Source organism: Trichechus manatus, unplaced genomic scaffold, assembly GCF_000243295.1.
Source record: "Trichechus manatus latirostris isolate Lorelei unplaced genomic scaffold, TriManLat1.0 scaffold00054, whole genome shotgun sequence".
NCBI lineage: Eukaryota > Metazoa > Chordata > Mammalia > Sirenia > Trichechidae > Trichechus > Trichechus manatus.
The window spans coordinates 6,332,132-6,358,411 of record NW_004443990.1 but is presented as its reverse complement, the minus strand read 5'-3'; the positions used below and the strand labels follow the sequence as shown (position 1 = coordinate 6,358,411).

Below are 26,280 nucleotides of genomic sequence, written 5' to 3'. Positions count from 1 at the left end.
ACTTGGTCCTATAGGGTCGCTCTACGAGTTAGAACTGACTCAACAGCAACAGGTTTGGTTTTGGTTTTGGCACTTTGTGAGAGCTGGGATTCCCAATGTCTTGCATGGGGCTTGACACAGTAAGAACTCAGCCAGTGTTCGTTTAATCCTTCGAATTTGCTTTTGCACTTCCAGTCAAAACGGATGCCTCAAGGCCAAGGGTTTTACTTTTCTCCTTTATCTCTACAGGGAAATTTTTTTTTCAAATACATCCTTTTCTGAAAATATATTTTTGGTCTCATACGTTGACTCCGAATCTGAAAAAAGACAATACAATCACACATTTTATTTCCTTTCCTAGAAAAAAAATCTCAATAGTAGAAATAAAAAACAAATTGAAAACAATACCCACTAGAAGTGAATCAGATTAAGAGATTTACTGAATAATCAGTGACAGCGCAAATGACATTTATCCATTTTTTACTTGGATTATCCAACTCCTTTGTATATAACATTCTCATAATTGCCCGTTTTCTCCATCCCAACATTCAAAACTATGCCAGCTCCCGCCTCCACCGGATAGTGAAGGGGTGGCGGTTCGAAGATCATAGATAAGTTTAACTAGTACTGTAAATCATTAATGCGAGATGCATCTTCTAACGCCACCTTACCGTTACCCAGCCCATCATATTCCCTAAGCCACGCCCCCACTCCCACAATGCCCGCCATAGGCGTTCCTCGCGACCACCTTCTCAAGGCCCCGCCCCCTCAAGCTTGTCAGCCTTCCCACCTCACACTGCGGCCCCGCCCAATTATGGGGGCTCGCCGCCGCAGGCGCCGCCCCAGCCCGCGGTGCCCGCCTGCCGGCTTGGCGTGCGTGTCAGCTAACGCCGCACGCCACTCCGCTTCCGCGGCTTCCCGTTGGCCGTGGGCACCGCGGCCGCGCTTCGCTCGCGCCTTGCAGTCAGGTCCCAAAGTCGGGCTCGTGTGGCGCGGCGGCCCGAGGCCTGGGCGGGCGCCGCGCCTTCGCCCCACGCGAAGTAGGACCCGAGGGATGGGCGGGCAGGTCTGAGGCCGAGGTCGCGGGAGGCCTCGCGAGAGAGGCGAGGGCGGCGGGCCGGGCAGGGGGTAAGGGCGGAGCCCAGGGGGAGGTCGCGCCCCTGGCGGGAGGCAGCCCCACGAGCCTGGGGCGGCTCGACTGGTTTGTTTGTGTTCCGGCGTCCGGTGGGGGGTGTTGTGTGGGGCTTGGACTAACGGTTACGGACGCCGACCAGGGCCCCGCTGCCCATGTGCGCCATCGAGCCCAAAACCGCCGGCACCGAGGACCGCGCCTGCTGGTCTCTCCGTGGCGAGGATCGGTTTGTTCAGCCCGTACATTTTTATTGCCCCTTGTGTGTGCCAGGCAGCCGTCTGGCGCCGAGGTGAGGAGGCGGTGGCGGCCCTGCGCATCCGAATGCTTCCCCGAAATTGGGGCTGGATGCCGAGGGAGGGGTCGGGAGCGTGACAGCTGGGCGCCGCCCCCTCCGCGCGACAGCATCGCGGCCTGGGGCGACGGGGAGGCTCCAGTCAGGCCGAGGAGAGCGGAGCCACCTGGACAGATGGCGCCTTCGTTATCCCCTGAAAGGCAGGAGGGAGGGAGAGCAGGGAGGGAACAGCGATCCCTAGGTGGACCCCGCCTATTTCTTTCCTAGTTAGACGTCGTCCTCGGAGAGGATGGAAGGGGAGAAGCGGCCGGCGCCGCGCCCGCCCTACGAGGGCCTGTTTGCCGACGGGCACCTGGTCCTGTGGACGCTGTGCTCAGTGCTGCTGCCTGTGTTCATCACCTTCTGGTGTAGCCTCCAGCGGTCGCGCCGGCAGCTGCATCGCAGGGATATCTTCCGCAAGAGCAAGCACGGGTGGCAGGACACGGACCTGTTCAGCCAGCCCACCTACTGCTGTGTGTGCGCGCAGCACATTCTACAGGGCGCTTTCTGCGACTGCTGCGGGCTCCGCGTGGACGAGGGCTGCCTCAAGAAGGCCGACAAGCGTTTCCAGTGCAAGGAGATAATGCTGAAGAACGACAGCAGGGCCCTGGACGCCATGCCCCACCACTGGATCCGGGGCAACGTCCCTCTGTGCAGTCACTGTGTGGTTTGCAAGCAACAGTGCGGCAGTCAGCCCAAGCTCTGCGATTACAGGTACGGCCTCTGTGGGAACTGCTTGGCCCAGATTGCGCAGTGGGAATGAGGATTTCATATAATGGGCGGAGAGGCCTGCTTTGATCTCTGCAAATGGCCTCAACTGGCCTCTTCTGGGTCGCATGCTAATAATAATAACATCCCTGGTATTGGCCAGGCACTGATGCGGGACAACTTTTGCTGATAGTCATTTGCTGAGATGATGCTTCTAGCCTCTGCTTCTCAGCCAGCCTGCTCTGTTGGGTAATAAAACTTGGCTCTTGATTTTCATCCTGTAGTCTCTTAAGTGCTCGTGCTTCACAGTCACTGTATATTATATTTTAGCTTTTGTTGCTGTTGATTTTCTCCATTTTACATGGGGAAAAGGAGATAGGGAAAAAATAACTTTTACCTAGAGCTGTAAAACTGATTCATCCTTGGTGTTGTACCATGAATGTACAGTGAAAACAAGCGTCATTCCAAGACAGCACTTTATACATCTTTTGCTAATATAGGTGTTGTACCATAGTGAAATATACTCAAGAAGTAACTATTCCTTTTGCCAGCTAGTCTTTCAGGACTTGCAGCATCTTAGACAAGAGTAATGGTATTGGTAATTAGTGACCTTGTTTGAAACAAGAGTGTTTTAATGGCTCTTATATACACACTGGGCAACACATGAGTGTTATAAAATACCATTTGAAAATAGGTGAAGGTGTCCTTTGTTCACGACACAGACTGGTAGAAGGGGGTGCTGCTTTGTAGATGATCTAACTCATTTTACTGATGAGAAAATTAAAACCTCATATATCTGCTCAGTGGTAAAATCGTACTGGCTTCCAGAATTTCTCATCCCCAGAATAGGGGTAGAAATACTGTAAAACCCAGTGGTACCTCAGCCTCAAGTCTCAACATCCTCATAGTCTTGGGGTTATCACCTGAGTTGTTGAAGAACTAATGAGGCCCAGAACATGTTTAAGAACTGAAATACAAAGCTGGCACTAGATAGCAAGTTACTTTTTTTTGCAGAAAGCCTTTTTTTTTTTTTTTTTCATTAGCATGGGTGCTATTATGTCAGCATCTGTTTTTGAAATTCAAATAATGTTAGACCTTACCAGATTTAGAGACATAAGAATAAATTTTCAAAATAATAGTTTTAAACAACTACACAGTTTTATAATCATTTGCATTTTGCATTTTTAAAATTCAGACTTTGCCCTTTTGGCATCAGCGAGAGCTAAGTTTCGTGTCTTTTAACAAATATCATAACTTTCTGTAGGTAAGCTTTAGTCTTCAAGAGTTGGGATTAGTTGGAAAGAAGACATGAATTGAGTATTGTTATTTTCCTTCCATTCTTTGTACTGAATTAAATAAAAATGGCTTTCTTAAATATCTTAACTGTATTTCAAATACTCCTTAACAGATAATCATAGTGTTTCTGATACTCCACCCAAATGATCTTTCTGAAAATGCAGATCTGACCCAGTTGCTGCTCTGCTTAAAACTTTTCAGTTGCTCCCCATCACTTGCACTGGTGGTCTTACCAGGTAAACCCCAAGCGCTTAACATGGTATGCCAGGTCCTACGCACTCTCTGGACCGTGCCTGCCCGCCAAGACTTACCTACCTCCACCTGCATTAAACTTGATGCACCAGCGACACCAGGCTGGTTCCTAAAAACATCAATCAGGCTTTTGTTTACTGCCGTTTTTCTCAAGGCTTACATCGCTGTCTCAGGTACCCTTCTGGCTAGCTTTTAGTCACTGCTGAAGACTCATCTCATGCCCTTTCCTCCAGAAACCCTTGCCTTATCTTGTACTCACCACTCCCCAGTTTTTTCTTCTTGATGATGCCATAACATACTAGTAGCATCAATATCACTTGGAAACTTATAAGAAATGCAGATTCTAGAGTTGGCAGATGTAGCAAATAAAAATAGAGGACACCTAGTTAAATCTGAATTTCAGATAAGCAGCAAATAATTTTTTAGTATATCCCATGAAATTCTTGGAATATACTTATACCAAAAATTATTATTTTTTATTTAAAATTCAAACTTAATTGGGCATGCTCTTATTTTATCTGGCAACCCTGGCCCTACCCTAGACCCATCACATCAGAAATTAGGGCTGGGGATCAGCATTCTGTGCCCTAACAGGCCCCACAGTAATTCTGAGGTTGAAGAACCACTGCCTTATCTGTTTCTGTATCTTTCTTGCCTTTTTAAAACAAACTCTATCTTAGTTATCTAGTGCTGCTATAACAGAAGTAGCACCAGTGGATGGTTTCAACAAACAAGTTTATTCTCTCACAGTTTAATAGGCTAGAAGTCCAGCTCCAGGGAAGGCTTTCTATCTCTCTCTGCTCTGAAGGAAGGTCCTTGTCATCTGTCTTCTCCCGGGTCTAGGAGTTTCTCAGTGCAGGGATCCTGAGTTCAAAGGATGTTCTCTGCGCCTGGCACTACTTTCTTGGTGGTATGAGGTCCCTGTCTCTCTTTGACTCGAGATACAACCTAATCTTGTAGATTGAGTCCTGCCTCATTAACATAACTACCTCTAATCCTGCATGATTAACATCATGTAGGTAGGATTTACAACACATAGGAAAATTACTTCAGATGACAAAATGGTGGACAGCCACATAATACTGGGAATCATGGCCTAGCAAAGTTGATGCACATTTTGGGGGGACACAATTCACTCCAAAACAATGAGCCTCTCTGTCCTCAATTTTGTGTCCTCCCCGTTGAGCCTCATTGAGCACAATGAATGTTTGTGATCTCCTTTTCCTAATTACATTGTTCTTACAGGTTACTGAGCAGTCTGTTCCCAGCACGCTGCACCCCCACCCGCCCCTAGGACTAGTCTCTGTAATTTAGGAACTGTTCAGGAGAAGAGAGCACAGTGTCCTGAAGTTGTACATATTCTGTAATGTTCTGAGCTGGTTTATTTTAGTCATCAATTTTAAGCACGATTGCAGTCTCCTGTGACCTTCTGTAGGAGTGAGATATTTTGGAAGAACAAAATAAATAGCTATTTGGAACCTTTGACACACAGGCCAGTCTGTCCCTCTCTGGATTTTATGCAGCACTGGAAAAGGCTCCTTCCGTGGCTGTATCACATTCTCAGGAAAGACAGAGATCTGGTGGCACAGTGGTTAAGAGCTATGGCTGTTGAGATCAGAAGGTCAGCAGTTCATATCCACCAGCCACTCCTTGGAAACCCTATGGGGCAGTTCTAGTCTGTCCTATAGGGTCGCTGTGAGTCAGAATTGACCTGACGGCAATACGTTTGGGTTTTTTTGGTATGAAGAGTGTTCGGTCAAAGCATTTCAAAGGGTGGTAATGACAGGTGATAACTGATTTTAAAGCCTACACCTGTAGCTGTTGAGTCATTCCAACTGCTCCATAGGTTTTTCTTGGCTGTAATCTTTACAGAAGCAGATCACCAGGGCTTTCTTCTGCAGCACCACTTGGGGTCAAAACCAAGGTTAGTAGTCGAGTCCAATCACTTGCAGCACCCAGGGATATCTGCAGTTTACTTGGAAATGTACAAAAATAAGATGGATTAATGGATGATTAGACGGATAGAAATGTGATAAAGCAATCACAGTAAGATGTTAATGCTAGAATGTAGGTGGTAGACACATCGGTGTTCACTGTGAAAAGTAGAAAAGCAAGGAGAATGTCCTTGTTTTTAGGCGATACTTGCTGAAGTATTGAAGGGTGAAGTGTTACGATATCTGCAATTTACTTTCAAACAATACAGAAGATGTGAGTTTACATCAAGAAAAAGCAAATGTGGGAGAAAAATCAGAGTGAAGGGTTGGTTTAAGGGTGTTCATTTTACTGTTCTTTCAACTTCTATGTAGGTTTGAAATTTTTCAAAATGAGACAGATGGTGAAAAGTAAAGATCATAAGCAACTACCCCATAATATGATTGCTGAAACTAAAATATCAAGACATTATTAATAAATTTTAATTTTCTCATCAGGTTTGAAACCTAGATCTAGTTGAATATTAAGTACAAAATAGGTAAAGAGAAAGGATCTCAGTTTTGTATATGGTATTTCTAAGGAAAAGTATATTAGATAATTAGTATTTTGGCTATACCTTCACAGAGCAAAATCTGATGATAGCACTCATCTTGGTTAACAGAGTCTTTTTCTGAAATTTATGAGGATTTAATAAATGGTAAAAGTGATGTCAGAAATCAGTGGGAATAGAAAACATTGTTTGCTCTTTGGTGGGGGAGGGGTCAAATCCTCATCTCACACTATACACCAAAATAACTTCCAGATAGATTAGTGCAGCAGTTCTTAACCTGTTGGATCATAGATGGATAAGCTTCCAGAAAAGTCTGACACTTTTATGAGATTGTCAAAGGGATCTATAACCCCAGAAAGTTAAGAAACACTGAATTAAAGATGTAAATATGAGTAACTGAATTGTGGGGAGGAATTACTATAGGCAAATAGTTCTCTAATTTGGAAATGGTAAAGGGCTTTAAAGCATTTAAAGTCAACCACAAAGTGAAATCTAGATCTGTCTATCAAAAAATAAAGTTAATGTACCTTAAAAAAGTAAACTTAAAACCGAAAAATGTTTGCAGTACATATGACAGTAAAGAGGTTGATAATCCTAAATAAATAATGAAAAGCGCATGCAATTATTAAAACTTGGTGAAAATGGTTATAGGACACAAATGAATTCACAAAGAAGGTGGGAAAATATTCAGCCTCACCTAGTGATCAGAAACCTCCAAAATAAACTTTTGTGCCTATCAAGGAAAAATTTAAATACCAGTGAGCAGTGTTGGCAAGTGTTGGATATGATGGACACCGTCCTTCTCTGCTAACAAGCATATCAAGAACGTGAAGAAAATTCATGTCCTTAGACTCAGTAACTTGACTTGTAAGGTTCCAAGGAAGTAGTCTCATTTATGTTTAAGGTTGTTCATCCCATTGCTTATACTTACAGAGCTAAAGAAACAATCTAGTTTTTTTAATTAAAAAAAAAAAAAGCAGAGGTATAGACACATGATATAATATACGTCCTTCACAAACCATAGTTTTTAAAAATATTTAATGGCACAGGAAAATAGTCATGATACAATGTGGGAAGAACAGCAGTGTCCAGATATATAGACATGATTTTCCTGTCCTTGAAAAACAGTACATGCATGCGCTAAAAAACAGTGTAAGCATATCATCAAGTTGAGAGTTACTGTCTCTGGGTGATTTTCTTTTATGTCTTTCTGTATTTGCTAAATTCTCAAGTATCAGCTGTTACTTATTTTAAAATACAGTTTAAAAAATGTATACAAATAGTTCATGAATATAATCTGATTTATAGAAACTCGAGCAATACAAAAGGATCTGGAGTAAAAAGTGAATGTTCCTCTTCCCGTCCTTCAGTCCCACTTTTCTTCCCAGAGGAAGCCAATGTGAAATAATTCCGCGGGTAACCTTTCAGGTTGTTTTCAGTAATAACAGACTGTAAAGTTAATGGTAGAGCCAAACAGTAGTTTAGCTTAACTAGTAAAAAAGGTCTGCCTTGATCATTGTACTCTTTTCAGAACTATCTATACGGGATCAAATTGACAACAGCAACTTGAAAGATTAGAAGGGAACTTTAGGGGGCAGTGAGTTTATGTTAATGGGGAAGGAACAACTCAGAAAAGGAGGATGAGAATGATTGCACAACTCAAAGAATGTAATCATTGTCACTGAATGGTACATGTGGAAATGGCTGAATTGGTGTATGTTTTTCTGTGGATATTCTTAACAACAAAAAATTTAATTTCTTAAATAAGTTAATGGTAGAGCAATAGGTGATGGATATTTCAGCTGCATAAACAGTTACGTTTATCAAGCTTAGTTGGAAGCAAGTATCAACGGTTTTTTTTTTTTTTCCCACAGCTTTCTCTTTAACAGATTATGCAGATAACTCTTCTTTCAGCAGTAACTAGGACTCCTGAGTAAATAGCAGTAGCAATTTAACAAATCTGAATGTCCAGCAGGAAAAAACAGCCTTACAATAGAAAGCCAACAGAGTTGACCTTGAGTGAAAGTGTGTTTATCCTCCCCCCACCTTTTTTTTTAAAATTCATTTCGTTATAACCATTATTTTCTGTCAGCCTGCTTTTGTCTGTACAGTCAGATCTACCTGATCTCTGAGAGGATTAAAGACTTAGCAGATTAATAATAGAAACCAGGGGCCTTTACCAGAACTATCCAAACATGAAGGCAAATGCTGAATATAAATGGTTTTCTGACTGTTTTTCAAATGCAAATCTATAAATTATTTTTGTATTAACTACCAACAATAAATTGACTATTTTACTTATATGGTTGACTAAAGTGTTGTTTGTGGACATTATAAGTTAAAAGACTTTCAAACTGGACCCTGAGGAACTCTTGAGGGGCCAAAGCCAGTGGAGCAGCAAGGACCTTAGGCTTCAGAAACCTATCTCAACCAAAACACACATAAATAATGCACAAAACCATTGTTCTAGACCAGTTTTTTTTAATGTGGATTGTATCTATTGATATTTACCATATTAAAAGTTAAAACTGAGAAACTTTTAAAATTTTATTTGTTCATTTTTTAAATAACGATAAATCTATTATATAATGTATTTTTATAAAAATAAAAGAAAATTTAGTGAGAAAAGAGACATGGTTTTACATTTTTGCACATCTCTTTTGCCTAATAGAAATTATCTGGATTCTCATAATCTGCTTTTGCATTCAGTCTGTTGAATTATCACATGTCCTATAGCTTCTGGAAATTTTCGCTATATACTTTTGAGAGAATGAGGGTGAAATAACATCTTAGTATTATTGTAAAACTGGTTTTGAACTCAGGAATCCCTTGAAAGGATCTTGAAGACCTCCAGGGATCCCCGGCCACAATTTAAGAACTGCTTTTGATTAAACTGCCAAGTACATTTAAACTTTATTGCTTTATTTTCACTGTGCAGCTATATATATCTTACTTACCAGGTTTTATGCCCAGTAGTGATAAAGTTATTGTTTTATTTTATTTTTAAAATGTGCGTTTGCAGATCAGTAAGATTATGGCTTGAAATTTAATTACTGTCTTTGTTTCTTCCTTCCCTCAGGTGCATTTGGTGTCAGAAAACAGTACATGATGAATGTATGAAAAACAGCTTAAAGAATGAAAAGTGTGACTTTGGAGAATTCAGAAACCTCATCATCCCACCAACTTATTTAACCTCCATCAATCAGATGCGTAAAGACAAAAAAACAGATTACGAAATAGTAATTAGAATTTATTTTTCTTATGTAATTGATTTAGGAAAGTATGTGTGTGTGTTTGTGTAAGTGAATGAGAGAGACGAATCAGGGCCGGGAATAAAGTAAACTGAGATAAAATGTCAGGACCAAGGAGGAAAATAAAACACAGTTATATAAGCCGTAAAGCCCTACCCAGAGTTGTGTCACAAATTTTGGCCGTTGAGTTATTTTGTGTCTAAAGGGAAGATGGAAATGCTAGGTTAACCTGTAAACGAAAACCCATTGCCGTTGAGTCTATTCCAACTCACAGCCACCCCACAGGGCAGAGTAGAACTGCCCCATAGGGTTTCCAAGGAGCAGCTGGTGGATTCAAACTGCCGACCTTTTGGTTAGCAGCTAAGCTCTTACCCGCTGTGCCACCAGGGCTCCAGTGTTAGGTTAGTGGTTTCAAATCACTGCCTACATCTGAATCACTTGGGGACTTTTTAAAAATACAGATTCCTGAGCTCACCTCTATCATCATTTTGATTTAATGGGTCTAGGGTTACGTCCCAAAAAGACATTGTTTAAGGTTCTCAGGTGATTCTGATGAGCAGCCAGGTTAGGGAACATCTGATCATGGTTACTGTCAGTGAAAAAACAGATTTTCCTCGCCTATTGTTCTAAAAGAATTTTCTCATTTGGAATTTTACATAAGATGCCCACAGATAAGTTTACCTCACACATTAGACCTGCCCACAAATAACTTTGAACATAAAATTTGTCAAGGATTTGCAGTATGTATGCATGTTCGTATTTCGATGCAAATGCATTTCACAGCGTTTATGTAGCTCTTAAGGAATGATCATAAAAATTTACAGATTTATTTAATTCTTAGATATGCCAAAGTAGTTGAACTATCTTATTTTGAAATTACGATTTTTCATCTTACGAGCTCTGTCATTATCCCTGCAAAGAAACAAGGCATTTAAAATTTTTTTATTTTAACATTAATGTTGCAATATGTATATATTTTTTAATTTTTTTGTTGTTGAGAATATGCACAGCAAAACATACACCAGTTCTACAGTTTCTACATGAACAATTTAGTGAAATTGATTACATTCTTTGAGTTGTGCAACCATTCTTATCTTCCCTTTTCTGAGTTGTTCCTTCCTCATTAACATAAACTCACTGTCCCCTAAGGTTCCTGTCTAATCTTTAGAGTTGCTGTTGTCGATTTGATCCCATAGAGTTTTTAAAAGAGCATAATGCTCCAGGCAGACATTTCTTTTACTAGTTAAACTAAGCTGTTGTTCGATTTTAAGATGACTTCAAGGGATATTTTTGGTTTAAGATTCAAAGATTATCTCAAAGCAGTAGTTTCAGGGGTCATCCACCATCCATGGCTCCAGAAAATCTAGAGTCCATGAGAATTTTAAAGTGTGTCCTGCATTTTCCTCCTTTTGATCAGTATTCTTGTTATAGAACCTTTGATCAAAATGTTCAGTAATGGTAACTGGATACCATTCAGTTTTTCTGGTCTCATGGCAAAAGAGTTCATGGAGGCAATTGGCAACACATTCCGTATGCTCATCCTGTTCCTGACGCTTCTCCTTCCTCTGTTGCTCCAGACAATATATATTTTTTAAATGTATGACTCCTTAAGTATCCGAAATCAATCTGAGGTTACAGTGGATGAAAATCACTGAGTAAAACCGTGAAATAGTTTCATTCACATTTAAATCCACAAGGAGAAAAGAAAGAGGAAAGAAGTAGTTGGTTCTGAAAAACATTAATTTCATCTGCCTTTAGGCTATGTATAAATGTAGATTCTTGGGTACCCCATTTAAAAAAAACAAATTGCAGATGAAAACACACTAGATTATTCATTGCTGTCTGGTCTATTCTGACTCCTAGTTATCCTGTAGGACAGGGTAAAACTGCCCCATAGGATTTTCAAGGCTGTAATCTTTATGGAAGCAGACTGTCACATCTTTTCTCCCGCAGAGCAGCTGGTGTATTCAAACCACTGACCTTTTGGTAAGCAGCCAAACACTTAACTACTGCGCTACCAGGACTCCTTACACACCAGAATACATCCAGAAAAGGACAACTCAAGTAGGAGATCAGATAAAATCAGTCTCCATTCTATGAACATTTGAAAGAAATTGAAATATATAGCCTGGGAGACAAGAATAATAAAAAAGATACAATGCTTCAGATGTTTGACCACAGCAATTGTTAATATGAAAGAAAACATGAAATTATTTCTAGTTGCTTCCAGAAGCAAAATTAGAACAATGAATGATTTTCAACTCAATTTAAGGAAAAGGTTTCTAATGGTTTGATTTAGCAATGAAATGAGCCGCCTTGTCAGTGAGTTCCTTCTTACGTATTTGAGCATATGCTGGTGACTTTTTAAAATAATGTAAAAGGGAATTATATATTAAGTATGAAGTTGCATAAGTCTGTCTCTGAGGTCCTTTTACATTCTTAGAATTCCTTGATTCTTGTATCATTTTGTTTGTACTGGTATGGTTATTGTCTTTTAGCATTACAACACTATTGTTATAGAACAAAAAAACTGTGCTCACCATCTCTGAGACATTAGTCTGTTCTCACTTCACATTACTTTTTTTTAGCCAGCCTCGAAGCTTGGAAAACAATGGACCCCATTAATAATCCTGGCCAATTCCCGTAGTGGAACTAACATGGGAGAAGGACTGTTGGGAGAATTTAGGATCCTGTTAAATCCAGTCCAGGTAACTAAAGACAAAATCTTCCTTTCTATACTAATCTTCTCATATTTAGCTTTTCATTTTTCCTAAAATACATCGGTTGTTAATATTTTAAATAACTAATCACCTGATTATAAGAAAGAATAATAATTATAGAAGGATTAGGGTAATTGAGGATGTAGAGAAAAAGGAACCGTCATATATTGCTGGTGGGGATGTAACATGGTGCAGCCACTTTGAAAAACAATTTGGCAGTGTCTTAAAAAGTTAACCATAAATTTACCATATGACCCAGCAATCCAACTTCTGGGTATCTATCCAAAGGAAATGAAAATAAAAACATGTACACGAAAGTTCACAGCAGCACTATTCACAGTAGCCAAAAGGTGGAAACAACCCAAATGCCCATCAACTGTTGCTGTTAGGTGCCGTCAAGTCGGTTCCGACTAATAGCTACCCTGTGTACTACAGAAGGAAACACTGCCCGGTCCTGTGCTGTGCTCACAATCGTTGTTATTCTTGAGCCCGTTGTTGTAGCCACTGTGTCATTCCATCTCATTGAGGGTCTTCCTCTTTTTCGATGACCCTGTACTTTACCAAGCATGATGTCCTTCTCCAGGGACTGATCCCTCCTGTCCAAAGTATGTAAGATGTAGTTCTGTCATCCTTGCTTCTAAGGAACATTCTCTGGTTGTACTTCTTCCAAGACAGATTTGTTCGTTTTTTTTGGCAGTCCATGGTATATTCAGTATTCTTCACCAACACCACAATTCAAAGGCATCAATTCTTCTTTGGTCTTCCTTATTCATTGTCCAGCTTTTGCATGCATATGAGGTGACTGAAAACACCATGGCTTGGTTCAGGCACACCTTAGTCTTCAAGGTGACATCTTTGCTTTTCCACACTTAAAAACAGGTATTTTGCAGCAGATTTGCCCCATGCAGTGGGTCTTTTGATTTCTTGACGGCTGCTTCCATGGGCATTGATTGTAGATCCAAGTAAAATGAAATCCTTGACAACTTCAGTCTTTTCTCCATTTATCATGATGTTGCTTATTGGTCCGGTTTTGAGGATTTTTATTATCTTTTTGTTGAGGTGTAAGCCCTGCTGAAGGCTGTAGTCTTCGATCTTCATCAGTAAGTGCTTCAAGTCCTCTTCAATTACAGCAAGCAAGGTTGTGTCATCTCCATAGTGCAGGTTGTTAATGAGTCTTCACCAGTCCTGATGTCCCATTCTTCTTCATATAGTCCAGCTTCTCGGATTATTTGCTCAGTATATAGATTGAATAGGTATGGTGAAAGGATACAGCCCTGACATACACCTTCCCTGACTTTAAACCACACAGTATCCCCTTTTTCTGTCCGAACAGCTGGTTCTTGATCCATGTACAGGTTCCTCACGAGCACAATTAAGTGTTGTAGAATTTCCATTGTTTGCAGTGTTATCCATAATTTGTTATGATCCACACAGTCGAATGCCTTCGCGTAGTCGATAAAAGATAAAACACAGGTAAATATCTTGCCCATCAACTAATGAGTAGATAAATAAAATATGTTACATCCTGCGGTGTGATTGATTGCTGATTGATTACTTTTGTGTGGCCTTTCTAGCCATGGTCTTGTAACTCCCACCCAGGTGATTGGGCAGTACTGTGTGATAGGGTAATCCAAAGGGATTGGTCAGTTTCGCCTTAAAAGAGTCAATTCCAGAGCAGAGGAGAGGAGCCCACCACCACCAAGGAAAAAGAGACCTGCAGGAGACAGCGCAGTGGGCTTCCCAGCCCACAGAGCAAGAAAGCTGAGTGCCTTTGGGCAGAGACTGAGGGCCAGGAAGAAGCCTATGCCTGACCCACGAATTTGGGACTGGCCAGCCTCCACAACTGCATGAGCCATTTCCTTTATATGGTTTGTGAGTTCTGTGAGATGTCGCAGTGAATTAGGGAACCCAGGGACAAGAGGGAGAGTACTGAGGAGAGAGGGAGTAGTTAGAGATGATGGAGTGGTACAGCAACTTGGAAAAGTTGGACATTTGGGACACCTTTAACCTCTGCTTCATAGGAACCGGCTTTGTGCTGATCCTTATAAAATTATTCGTTTACATCCATCCAATGGAATACAGGCAGTCCCCGGATTTCAAACCAACCCCCGTAAAGCCTATTATATTAAAAATTTGAAGTAAATACAATGATTTGTAATAACAAACAGGTGCTAACTTTGTGACACACATCAAAACTTTTTTATTATGTTAAAGATGTTTTAGTGTACTTGGGAGTGTTTCTCTAATATTTTTTATGCATAGAAAAGTGCACTATATACTATATAGTAAGACAAACATTTGAGTAATTGACTTTAGATATGAACTATACCCAACTGTTCCAGCTTACATACAAATTCAACTTAAAGACAGACTTAGGAACCAAACTTGTTTATAATCCAAGGACTGCCTGTACTATTCAATAAAAAGAAATGGACTACTGATAACATGCGTGACATAGAAGAATTTCAAAAACATGCTAAGTGAAAGAAGCCAGAAATAAGGACTCATGTATTGTTTCTCTGAAATGTCCAGAAAAGACAAATCTGTAGAGACAAAAAGTAGATAAATGGGGGAGCTAGGGCTGCGAACTGAAAATGGGCATTGGGGGCTCTTACTGGGGTGATGAAGATGTTGTAAACTGCTATATGGTGGTGACTGCACAAGTCAGTAGACTTACTAAAAATCATTGAACTGTGTATTTTAAATGGGTGAATTTTATGATATATAAATTGTATTTCAGTTTTTACAAATAAGGAAAAGGATCATGCCATTGACATTAAGTTTGCATGCTAGCAACTTTTACTTTGAAAAACCAAACGACCTATTGTGCAGTAATCAAAAATGTAGTAGCTTTTTTCCTTCCACTTTGTGTTTTCTTTTCCACTTTCAACATTATACAGCTTAAGGAAATTATAAAAATAATAAAAAAGTAAGGAAGATAAAACACCTGCAGTTTCCCCATACAAATGCATCAGTGGTTTTCATTTATGTTCTTTCATGGTCTGTGCGTTGATGGCAATGCATAGACAATGATTTAACATTGCTGTAACAATAATCTAAATTTACATTTTTTTTACTTAATGGTATAAACATTTTTCCATGTTGCAACATAGTCCTCATAGTTACATATTTAATAAGTAGAATAATTAAGTGGATGGATGTATCATAATTTTATATATCAGGTCCACTGCCTTTGAGGTTGAGATTGTTTCCAAGATTGCACTGTTATAAATAATGCCACAGTGAACACCTTTGTACACAGGGCATTTTTGTCTTAGGAAATATTTTCCTAGAATCATTTACAAAATTATAAATATCAAATGTCCTTTAGTTTTTATGTAATTTTATGCATATTGTAAAATTATTTTCCAGAAAGCTGTAGTGATAGTTTTAAAAACCAGTATAAAATACAAAACACTGGTTGGAGATGTACTTAGCCCATTCTGGTTTCATGTGAGCAGGAAGAAGGATGCAGTGTGGTAAAATGGATGGACTATAGTTTGAATTTGTATTTCAGCACCTAATTATCTGGGGAATCATAGGCAAGTTATTTAACCTCTCTACACCTCGGTTTCCTGGTCAGTAGAATGAGACTAACTTCTGCTGTGTAGGGTGGGTATGGGGATGAGCCACAATGAATATATATGCCTGGCACGATGTTAAAGGTAGGTACAAAATAATTGGTATTGTTACTCAGCTATTTCTGTACTCATCCAGAGGAAAATCATCCTCAGAGATGAAGGACAGTGTTAAATATTTTTTCTTCTTTCATTTCTAGGTTTTTGATGTGACTAAAACTCCTCCCATCGAAGCTCTCCAACTTTGTACTCTTCTTCCCTGTTACTCAGCTCGAGTACTTGTTTGTGGAGGGGATGGGACGGTGGGCTGGGTCCTGGATGCAGTGGATGAAATGAAGATTAAGGTATCAGTCTTTAAGAACTAACTGCCTTTCACAGAAGCCCTTCCAAAATTACTATATAATATTTGTTATCTTTTTATTATGCAGATGGCTATTAGAAGACATTGCCAATTTCTAATAGCTAAGAATGATATATTTATGACTAAGCAGCTAGTATAACCTTTAACAAAACAAGAGTTGGTCATGTTGGTATCTATTTCTTTTTAAATTTTATGAGATCTTTGCATATGTCATAAATTACATACATTTACATATTTTTAGATTACAAAGAGTCTAAAGAGAAAATTCTAAAATGCATCTTTCATATTCTAGGGACAAGAAAAATACATCCCACAAGTTGCAGTCTTGCCTCTGGGAACAGGCAATGATCTATCTAATACATTGGGTTGGGGGACAGGTTATGCTGGAGAAATCCCAGTCACACAAGTTTTAAGAAATGTAATGGATGCAGATGGAATTAAACTCGATCGGTAAGTTATGCTTCCCCCAAAAGTAGATTTCTTAAGCTTTGGGGATATTGTTTGGTTTAAAAATGAAGACTCATGTAGTTATAAAGTTTAATGTAATTTAAACATAAAAGATTATGTTAGTTACACACATAAATCCTGGTGTCATTGTTTTGTTGTTAAATAAAGGCCATAGTCACAAGTCATAATTTTGGGTGCATATCCCAGAATTTACGTGCCCACTTAGATGGGGTTATCTTTTCAAATGCCATTTTCATAGAAGATCCTCATCGATAAGGCACCCAGAATATAGTTTATTTGGTTTTAAAAAAAAAAAAACTAATCTTTTTTTAACGTCTGTTTTTAGATGGAAAGTTCAGGTAACAAATAAAGGATACTACAATTTAAGAAAACCCAAGGTATGTTTTAAGTGCTTTCAGACATGAATAGTTTCCACAAATGTTCATGGAATGCCTTCACTGTTCAAGATGTGGCACTGTGTGGTGGGATCCAGAGATGCAGTGCTCATCTCTGAGGAGCTTGTTGTGTGGCAGAAGAGATGCCCACGTGCTCAACGCACAAGTTGGGCTGTTAAAAAGTGCTGTGGGAGGATGATGCAGACGTGCTTGGTTCTGCCATGGCAGGTCAGACTGGGCATATTTCACAGGAACAGAAAAGCATGTGAGTTGGTCCTTAAAAAAGGTAAATAGAATTTAGATAAACAGGGAAAGGAACAAAGGACTTTCCAACCAGAGGAAATAGATGAGAGAGTACAAAGCAGATAGACACATTTGGGTGGCACATGTAGGAAGAGGGGCCACTGAAGGACACTGAGGGTGTAGTGAGAAAACAGTTTCAGAGAAGACAGAAAGAGAGGCAAAGAAGATGAGTGATAAACAGCAAGATAAGCAGACTTGAGAAAAGCGCATTAGGGGAACACTGAAAATATGCATTTGTCTCTACTCTTCCTTCTCCCCACCACCCAAATCCCTCTAACATGGTGATCGGGATTTTTAAAAGGCATAAACCCTTAAGAACAGAGAGAATGGGACATGAGATGATGACAGTAGGCCAGAGAGGCCAAAACCATTTGGACAGTAGAAGCAAATAGTGGTAACTAACAGCGTCCCGGGGAAAACTAAGATGTTAAAAGCCTGCAGTGCAGAGAAGTAAAGTGGAAACCAGTTTGTGGCAGAACCCAGCAGGGGCTTAGGAATTAGAATCACCAAATAACTCTGAAGGCAGGATGTAGGATGGGACTGAAAATAGAAATGATTATGTAGTCAAAGAAGCCTTGGCCTCTAGGTCAGCTCCCCCTTCCGCAACCTCAGGCAGATGGGAGGTTTGCTCTGGAAAGTTTAAACTAGAGAGATTCTGGACTCAGGAATACCAAGCCACCTAAAAACAGGGATTGAGTAAAAGGTTCACACATTGCCCCTTTTCATCTGCTCAGCTTCCATAGAATAAGTAAACAGTAGCAATAACCAATAGCCTGGGTTAGGACAGAGGGAAGCTAAGAGTCTGATGGTTGCAGTGAAGGTGAAAAGCACGTGTAATGGGAACACAGGAGTGGAAAACCTGAATGCGTAGGTTACCATCCTAGAGTAGAGCCATTCTAGATGATGAGGGCTGAGGTGTGGCAATATTAAACAGAAACGTGAAGAGAATTTCCTATCTATAGTTATTGGCCTTTGAACTGAAGCTTTATTTCTGGCGTTTTCACTATTGTGTGCCGTCGAGTAGATTCTGACTCATAGCAACCCTATAGGACAGAGTAGAACTGCCCCATAGGGTGTCCAAGGAGCAGCTGGTGGATTTGAACTGCTGACCTTTTGTTTAGCAGCTGAGCTCTTAACCACTGCGCCACCAGGGCTCCTGGCAGTTTCACTGGACAGTATAAAATAGCTTTATACGAAAAAATGAAAGGAGAAAGTAATCCACTTTCCTAAAGAACGTAAGATTTCCCTGTTTAATATATGATGCAGTCTTGGACTGAAACGTAGTCTGTTACTCACTCACTCTGTTCTTCCCAGGAGTTCACAATGAACAACTATTTTTCTGTTGGACCTGATGCTCTCATGGCTCTCAATTTTCATGCTCATCGTGAGAAGGCGCCATCTCTGTTTTCTAGCAGAATTCTTAATAAGGTGTGTTGGATAAAATAACATTTCCTGCTTATCACTGAAGGTACAGTAAAAATCAATAGTTTGATTTTTTTAGCACTCTTTCAAGTATATTCAGATTGAACTTGTTTATAGAAACATTCACCTGTTCTGTTTTGTGTAAGACTGTCAAATTAGATCCTTAAATGTATTTTATTAAGGCATTTTATAACTGACAAGTTTTTAAAAATTCAGAGTTGGAAGATTTACGGCTTATTTTGCTTAGATGGCAGCCAAATGAAATACAGTTTGTCTTAAATGGCAACAAAAATTGGAGGGAAATTTTAGGCAGAATAAATTTTTGGTGAAGACATTAATGGAAAAATAGATTCTCCTGGCTTGGAAAGACTCTAAAAGACAGATGAGGTAAGAAAAGGGGCAGCTTGTTTACCATGGCTTTTGACTAAGGTCATCTCTGGTTTCTGGTATACTTGATCCCTTTGTTTTGTTTTGGAATTTTTTTTAATGACTTTTGGTGATTGAGCAGTAGGATGTGAAAAATAAATGCAGAACAATTTTATTCCTGGTTCTGTTTTACAGGTATTTCAAATTTACAAAGTGTTCCCTTTTATTAATATAGTTACTAAGGCAATAAGTACTGATCTTTATAAAGTTAGTAATTAGCTCAACATGTCTGTGCTTCCATCAGCTTTTTTGTATTCAAAATTGATTGTAAAATGTTTGCTAGATTTACCTGCATTATTTCTATTAAGAAACCCGAAGTGTTAGGAAGAAGTGAAATTTTCTAATTTTAATATATATTTTAGATAAATAACCTGGGAGAAAACACCATTTGAAGAGGAACCACTGCTGTTGCATGTTCCTCCCAAAAAACTAAACAATTGTGGCCTTTATTGTCATTTCTACAGAAGAGGGATAGTTAACATTTCATCTGCTGTACCAGCGTTCACCTAGACTTTTAAACCATTAATAGCATAATAGAATAAAATGTAAAATTAACGATTATTTTTTAGTTATATGTTTTTGTTGCTGCCACTAGGGGGTTCCTGTATTAACCTGTAAAATTTTAGGGTGTCGATGTTGGATGGGGCCAGAGGTTGCATTTAAAAAAAGGTATCCCTTTTGGTGCCCCTTCTTTCTGTCAGTATCTTGCCCACTCTGAAGACACAGGAGTCAACAGTCGTGTCAGAGAGCTGTGGTACAGTGTGTTTTTCTTAATGTTTATGGGGCTTGTTAGGTTTTTTTAATAACATTTTCTGTCCATTTTTCATAGGCTGTTTACTTATTCTATGGAACCAAAGATTGTTTAGTGCAAGAATGTAAAGATTTGAATAAAAAAGTTGAGGTAAGCTATTAACATCTTTTCTAAAGTTAATTTAGGTGGTCTTTGGATTAGGAAGTGTTTTTTAATAAAAATGCTGAGTTTTCTATTAATGTATTTTACTAACATATTTGGAGTATTTATTGCCTACCAGGTACTTTGCGAAGTGTTTTATACATGTTATCTCCATAAAGTTTCACCACAGCCCTGTAAGGCATGTACAGAATATTCTGTCTTATATTCTCATTGTATAGAAGAGAAAACTGAGGTTTGAAATTAAGTAGTTTTGCCCGCATTCCCATAGTTAGTGACCTAATCAGGATTCACACCCGGATTTCTGTAACTCCAGAGTCTGTTGTTGAACGCTTTAGATGCAGAGCCTCCATTCATAGGTGGTGGCGAATTTGAAGTCATATGACACATTGCCAAACTCATCATAGATGCTTAGAAGACATTTCAACCCATAGTTTAATTCAGATTACATTTGTGGTGTATCTCTCTTACATACTAAAGTAATAAATATATAAATGGTAAAAATAGAATACTAATGACTGTTTTTTGCTGCAGTATCCCTGACATCATGATATGGAAAAGTCTTGTCTTTATTCCATGCTTGCTTCCAATAAGAATCTGTAATGATTTATAGCAGCAACAAAGACTTCAATACAGAGAAACCTAGAACTAGTAAAATAAGTTAAAAGGGAAGAGCCAAATGATAAACAGCTTGGGGAAAGAGTGGGAAAAAATGACCAGGAACAGAGGAGCCTGACTATACAGAAAGCTGCTTTGTTAGGGACACGCTTAGCAGGAAGCCTCCAGGCAGCCATGGTACAGATGGGCTCGCAAGATTTTCCAGAAGAAGAGTTTTAGTCTACTTTATTATTTTTCCTTTTTCCTGGGCTTTGATAGCATTGGTAGGGTGAAGTATACAAACCCGTTGCCATCGAATCGATTCTAACCATAGTGACCCTATAGGACAGAGTAGAACTGCCCCATGGGGTTTTCAAGGAGCGCCTGGTAGATTCGAACTGCTGACCTTTTGGTTAGCAGACAAACTTTTAAGCATACAAGGTAGCACTTTATTTTATTGTCTGATATTTATTCATACAAAAATTATTTTTGAAGCCACCTACAAAATGCCAGGCACAATCCTAGGTACTGGAGATACAGTGATAAATCCCTTGCTGTCACTAAGTTTACAGTCTAGAGAAGGACACAAACCACATTGCAGTGAGTATGAGAAGTGATATGATAAGAAAATGACACAGTCTTATAGGAATAAATAACAGCAATACATAACCCGAGAGGCTGACTTTCTAAGGGAAAGTGACAGTAACAAAGAAGTCTTTCTGGAAGAAACGATAAGCTGGAATCTGAAAAGTAAGAGTTAGCTGAGTGAAGAAGGGGAAGATTGTTCTAGACTAAGAAGGCACAGAGTGCAGAGGCCCAGAGACAGACAGAACTTGGCATATTCCAGTGAGCCCAGGCAGAGCATAGCTTGCAGGAGAGAAAGTGGCATGAGCTGAGGCTGGAGAGGTAAGCAGGGTCTGAATCACAGAGGGCTATGTTGGCCTGTTAAGGAACTCGGGTTTCATCGTGAGTACAAAGTCAAGCCATTGAAGGAATGTAATTAAGGGGCAGCGTATTTGCATTTTATGTCAACTGCTGTGTTAGGGATGAATAAGGAGATTAAGGCTAGAGGCAGATAGACCAGTTAGGAATATTTTAGGAAGGAGATAATGGTGCTCTGGGCTAGGGTTATAGATATTTAGAAAGTAGCGTTAGCTGTTTTTAGTGATTGATTGGATGTGGAGGGTAAAGGTGAAGAAGTCTAAGATAACTCAGGTGTCTGGCTTGGGAAGCTGAGGAGATGGTGCTGCCATCTCCTGAGAAATAGGCAGGGGTTAGGGGATGTACAGAAAAGAGGCCTAACTCAGTTTGATTCATAGGAGTTTTAGGTGCTGCAGTCAATGAACGTGTCTTATAGGCAGTTAGATATACGGATCTGGGCCAGCAAAATAGATGTAAGAACTGTCAGCACAAAGATGGCAATTAAAGATGTAGAAATGGCTAAGCTTGTCCTCTTAGAGTCTATAGCATGAGAAGAGAAAGGGGCTTGGTACATAGCTATGAAGAGTGTCATCAGCATGAGGACAGACAGGAAGTGGAGTCTTCAATAGTGAGGAGGATCCTCTGGAGAAGTAGGGCCTGTGGTTCCCAGAAAGCAGAGAAAGAATATTTCAGGAAAAGTGGGAGCAATGTCAGGTGCTACTGAAATAGCAAGTTAGAAAGGGCCTGAAAAAACTAATTGGGTTTAACAAAAGGACATCAGTCCTTGATGAGAACAGTTCTCCCGGTAAGGTGGGAAAGTCCGGATTACCAAATGAGAGGTAGAAAGTAGTCTTCTCTTGCTTGTTTTTTATTGTACTTGCCCCTCTCGTCTTCCAGAAGTGGGTATAAAAACAGAAACAGTCTAAATGGATATGTCTGGAAATACTGTGCCCTCTGTAGTAACTTACTACTTGTATTTCTTTAAAGCTAGAACTGGATGGTGAGCGAGTAGAGCTGCCTAATTTGGAAGGCATTATAGTTCTAAACATTGGATACTGGGGCGGTGGCTGCCGACTCTGGGAAGGGATGGGAGATGAGACCTACCCTCTAGCCAGGTGTGTACCTTTGCAGTCTGTTTTTTATGTCACTGTTTTCTTTAAGAGGCACCCGGGTAGTGCAGTGGTTAAGCACTCAGCTGCTAACCAAAAGGTCAGTGGTTCAAACCCACCAGCCCTTCCATGTGAGAAAGATGTGGCGGTCTGCTTCCATAAAGATTATCGCCTTAGAAACCCTATAGGACAGTTCTGCTCTGTCCTTTAGAGACGCTGTGAATTGGAATTGACTCAACGGCAGCAGGTTTGGTTTTTCGGTTTTCTTTAAAGTAGTCTGTTGTTTCTTAGGGACTTTAAAATTTTTTTTCCTCAATTTTTCTTTTTTGTATACATCATTAATATAAATACAGATATGTACCACATAACGTCCGACCGCATATACGTCTGGGGTCTGGCCCACAAGGTTATAATAGAGTTCAGAAATCCAGATCAGAGAACTGGACATAGCGGAGGTACTTTGCTAAGTACTGTAGATCCTTTCTGTCTCTCACTACCTCTCCAGGTCCAGTTCAGCCCCGGCCCTGGGGCATCAGGGGGACAGGGTCTTGGCACCCATCTGAGCCTGCCTGTTCGATTGTGTTCATCTCAGACAGGGACCAGCAGACAGTGCTGGAGCCACCAAGGGTGATGCCACACAAGGCCACTGCCCCATTTGGCCAGGGCACCCTGCATGTCACACCCAGCCTGAGACTGCGGCTTCTCCCATGGTGCCACCAAGCAGTTCGGGCTGCGGGGGCGAGGCTGGAAGAGTTTAAATTCCGTGAGGGTGGGTGAGGAAGGAAGGGAAAGGAGCCTGGAGGCCGCAGGCTGGACTGCAGATGCATGCCGCAACAGGGGCAGGGCGCTGCTCTGGAGACTGAGCAGAATCCACGCAGGACAGGCAGTTGGGGAGCCTAGGTTTTTGCATAGTCACTCAGCACAGCAGCAGCAGCGGCACAGGTCTGCCCCTAACCATCCCGTGTGCCTCTCTCCTGTGTATAAAACTCTGTTCTCACAATATCCAAATCACATAACATCCTATTTTATAGAATATATCGTGGACGTTAAGTATGCATACCTATAGTTAGTAAGCTGATGATCAACCTATGTTAAAAAGTACTGGCCCTAATACGGCTGATTTGATTTTATTGCATCCCAGGATCCATATTTCCTTTTTTTTATTTTAGACATGATGATGGTTTACTGGAAGTTGTTGGAGTGTATGGATCTTTCCACTGTGCTCAGATTCAGGTGAAATTGGCAAATCCTTTTCGAATAGGACAAGCACATACAGTGCGGGTAGGTGGAATATTGCTACAATGGGCTAATTTGTCCCAATTCATTTCTGAGTCCTTGATATGTAGAAGAAAATATACACGCTCCATCTGTCCTTAAACAGTGGTTTACAGACATGCTGTTGGTCACCCTACACCAGCGATTTGGGTGGGATGAGGAAGAAACAGGAAACATGGCTCTTGATTTCAGTTCAAGAAATAAAGCATTCACTGAAAAGGAGTCCTTTAAAGCAATAGATGAATAAATATATATTCAGATTAATTTTCTAAAAATGAAATGCAGAAGGGTTAAGGGTCTATGGGTGGGATTATTAAGGAAGACCTCTCTGAACTTTGATAAATTGGCTTTTTCTAATTATTTGTTCCTCGATGCCAGCTGATTTTGAAGTGCTCGATGATGCCGATGCAGGTGGATGGTGAGCCATGGGCACAAGGGCCCTGCACAGTCACCATAACTCACAAGACACATGCATTGATGTTATATTTCTCTGGAGAACAGACGGATGATGAGGTCTCTAGTACTTCGGATCAAGAGGACATAAAGGAAATTGAATAAACGGATGAAGAAACAAAACTTGCTATGAAATCCAAACAAGTAGATACATATTCTTCCAAAATTAGGAGCTCTCTCTCAGCTATTCACTTGTAATTTCATCAATAGTGTAATGGGTATACACTTATGTAAATAGCATTCCAAAAACAACCAAACTTTCAGTTATTTATAAAAGCTTGTTGTTTTTAGCAGAGCGCTTTGATCGTATAGTACTAACTTTTAAAAGTCCTCCAAAGTTACACTGAGGTCAAATGGTGTCTCACGGTCCTCTGTTTTGAGAGTGAGACACTCTCTGAAGTTGCACCGGCTCCTTCCTTGTTATGGAACCAAACGGCACATTATGCATCCAGCAAAATGCGAGTGGAAAATCACTTTAATGTGGTGACACCGTAGTAGTTTTAAAATTAACTTGTTTTTTCTTTTTGAAAGGAAATAGTTAATGTCAGAGCTGCCTGGTTAATGCTAGCCTTCCACCTGCAGCACGCCTCACGAAGCCAAACACTGAGAGATCCATGTGTACCAACTGCCCAGAAACCCTGAAAGGAGAAATTTAAAAGAAAGCCAGTACTTAAATTTTTAGTGTAATTTTTATTTTCGGATCACTTTCAGAGCCCCAAAAGTTGTTTGATTAACTCTGTTAGTGACCATATTGAGTTGAATTTCAGGATCTTTTTTATAATCCCTGTATAGCCGAAAGAAAACCAGCTAGGTGAATTGGTAAAAAATTAAGATTAGGGGGACTTTGTATTGAAAATTACAGCTTCCAAGCTAGGTAGTTCATCAGCTGCTCTTTTGATTAAAAGACAGTGTCAACAATTCAAAAAAAATGTGCTAAAAGAAAGTTACTAGTTAGATTAATTGCTAAAAAAATGAATGATTGCTAAGTTTTAGAAAATCAGTGGTCTTGTATTTTGAAATACTTAAACCAAAAAACCTGTTGACATCGAGTTGATTACGACTCATAGCAAGTCTATAGGAGAGTAGAACTGCCCCATAGAGTTTCCAGGGAGCGGCTGGTGGATTTGAACTGCCAACCTTGTGGTTAGCAGCCTATCTCTTAACCACTCTGCCACCAGGGCTTCATCTTGAAATACAGTAGTATTTTTTATTGTAAATTATTTGATAGAATTGCCCCCCTTGGTCTGGGGTTGAGGAGGGAGGTGTACAGAATCCTTGGCTAAAATGTTTATTTTAAAGTGAGAAATATGCATATTTTTTTACTTATTTATTAATTGCCCTGTGCTGTGATACTTGTGTTTAAATGGTTTTTGCAATATATAGTTTTATTTAATAAGTTACTCAGATAAATTCTGCTAGTCAAAATCAGATGGAAAACCTATTGATGAAGTAATTAAAGTCCGTAATTTAATTTTCCTGAAAGATGTATTATCCAGATAGTCTCACCCTTGAGAAATATTCCTCAATCTTTTTTTTTTTTTTAAAAAAAAAAAAGGAACGAAAAGCACTGGCAAACTACTTTTAGACAGCTGAATTTTTTTTTCATTGTTTTGTTTATCCTTCAATTGCTAAGTATTGAAAGGCTAGTTTCATAGTCACCCACTAGAGGGTGCTCGTCTGTTGTTGTTAGCTGGCCTGCCCTGATGCCCTATAGTTAGGCAGACCCACTGGGCATCCAGCCTGGTGTTTTTCTGACAAATGGCCTGTTTGTGGGCTTGGTGGTCTTTCGTGACATTAACTTCTGAAAGATTGGAATGTATCCCCAAAACACCGTTAGCTTCCCTCAAGAATCTGTTATGGCTCTTATCCATGAATTTCCATAAACTTAAAAATGAGTCACTTTTATGCAGTAATCAGTACATTATGTAAAAT

The 26,280-nt window shown here is 39.9% G+C and overlaps 1 protein-coding gene across 1 annotated transcript; it reads left to right on the top strand.

Annotated features, from left to right (window-relative positions):
* Positions 1 to 1,268: 1,268 nt before the first annotated feature.
* On the top strand, positions 1,269 to 25,903 carry DGKE (diacylglycerol kinase epsilon). Its single transcript, XM_004377900.3, has 11 exons — positions 1,269 to 2,156; positions 9,260 to 9,419; positions 12,020 to 12,139; positions 15,930 to 16,073; positions 16,383 to 16,540; positions 16,884 to 16,935; positions 18,550 to 18,663; positions 19,913 to 19,984; positions 22,499 to 22,626; positions 23,790 to 23,901; positions 24,274 to 25,903. Exons 1-11 carry the CDS (start codon positions 1,693 to 1,695, stop codon positions 24,451 to 24,453), a joined length of 1,704 nt encoding a protein of 567 aa, XP_004377957.1. The 5' UTR covers positions 1,269 to 1,692; the 3' UTR covers positions 24,454 to 25,903.
* Positions 25,904 to 26,280: the final 377 nt, after the last annotated feature.

Excerpts from the sequence above, each read along its gene's own strand:
- DGKE (XM_004377900.3), top strand. The coding sequence starts at position 1,693 with ATGGAAGGGGAGAAGCGGCCGGCGCCGCGCCCGCCCTACGAGGGCCTG. Across the intron at positions 12,140-15,929 it reads TCCTGTTAAATCCAGTCCAG|GTTTTTGATGTGACTAAAAC; the intron begins GTAACTAAAGAC and ends TTTCATTTCTAG. Across the intron at positions 16,936-18,549 it reads ACAATTTAAGAAAACCCAAG|GAGTTCACAATGAACAACTA; the intron begins GTATGTTTTAAG and ends TGTTCTTCCCAG.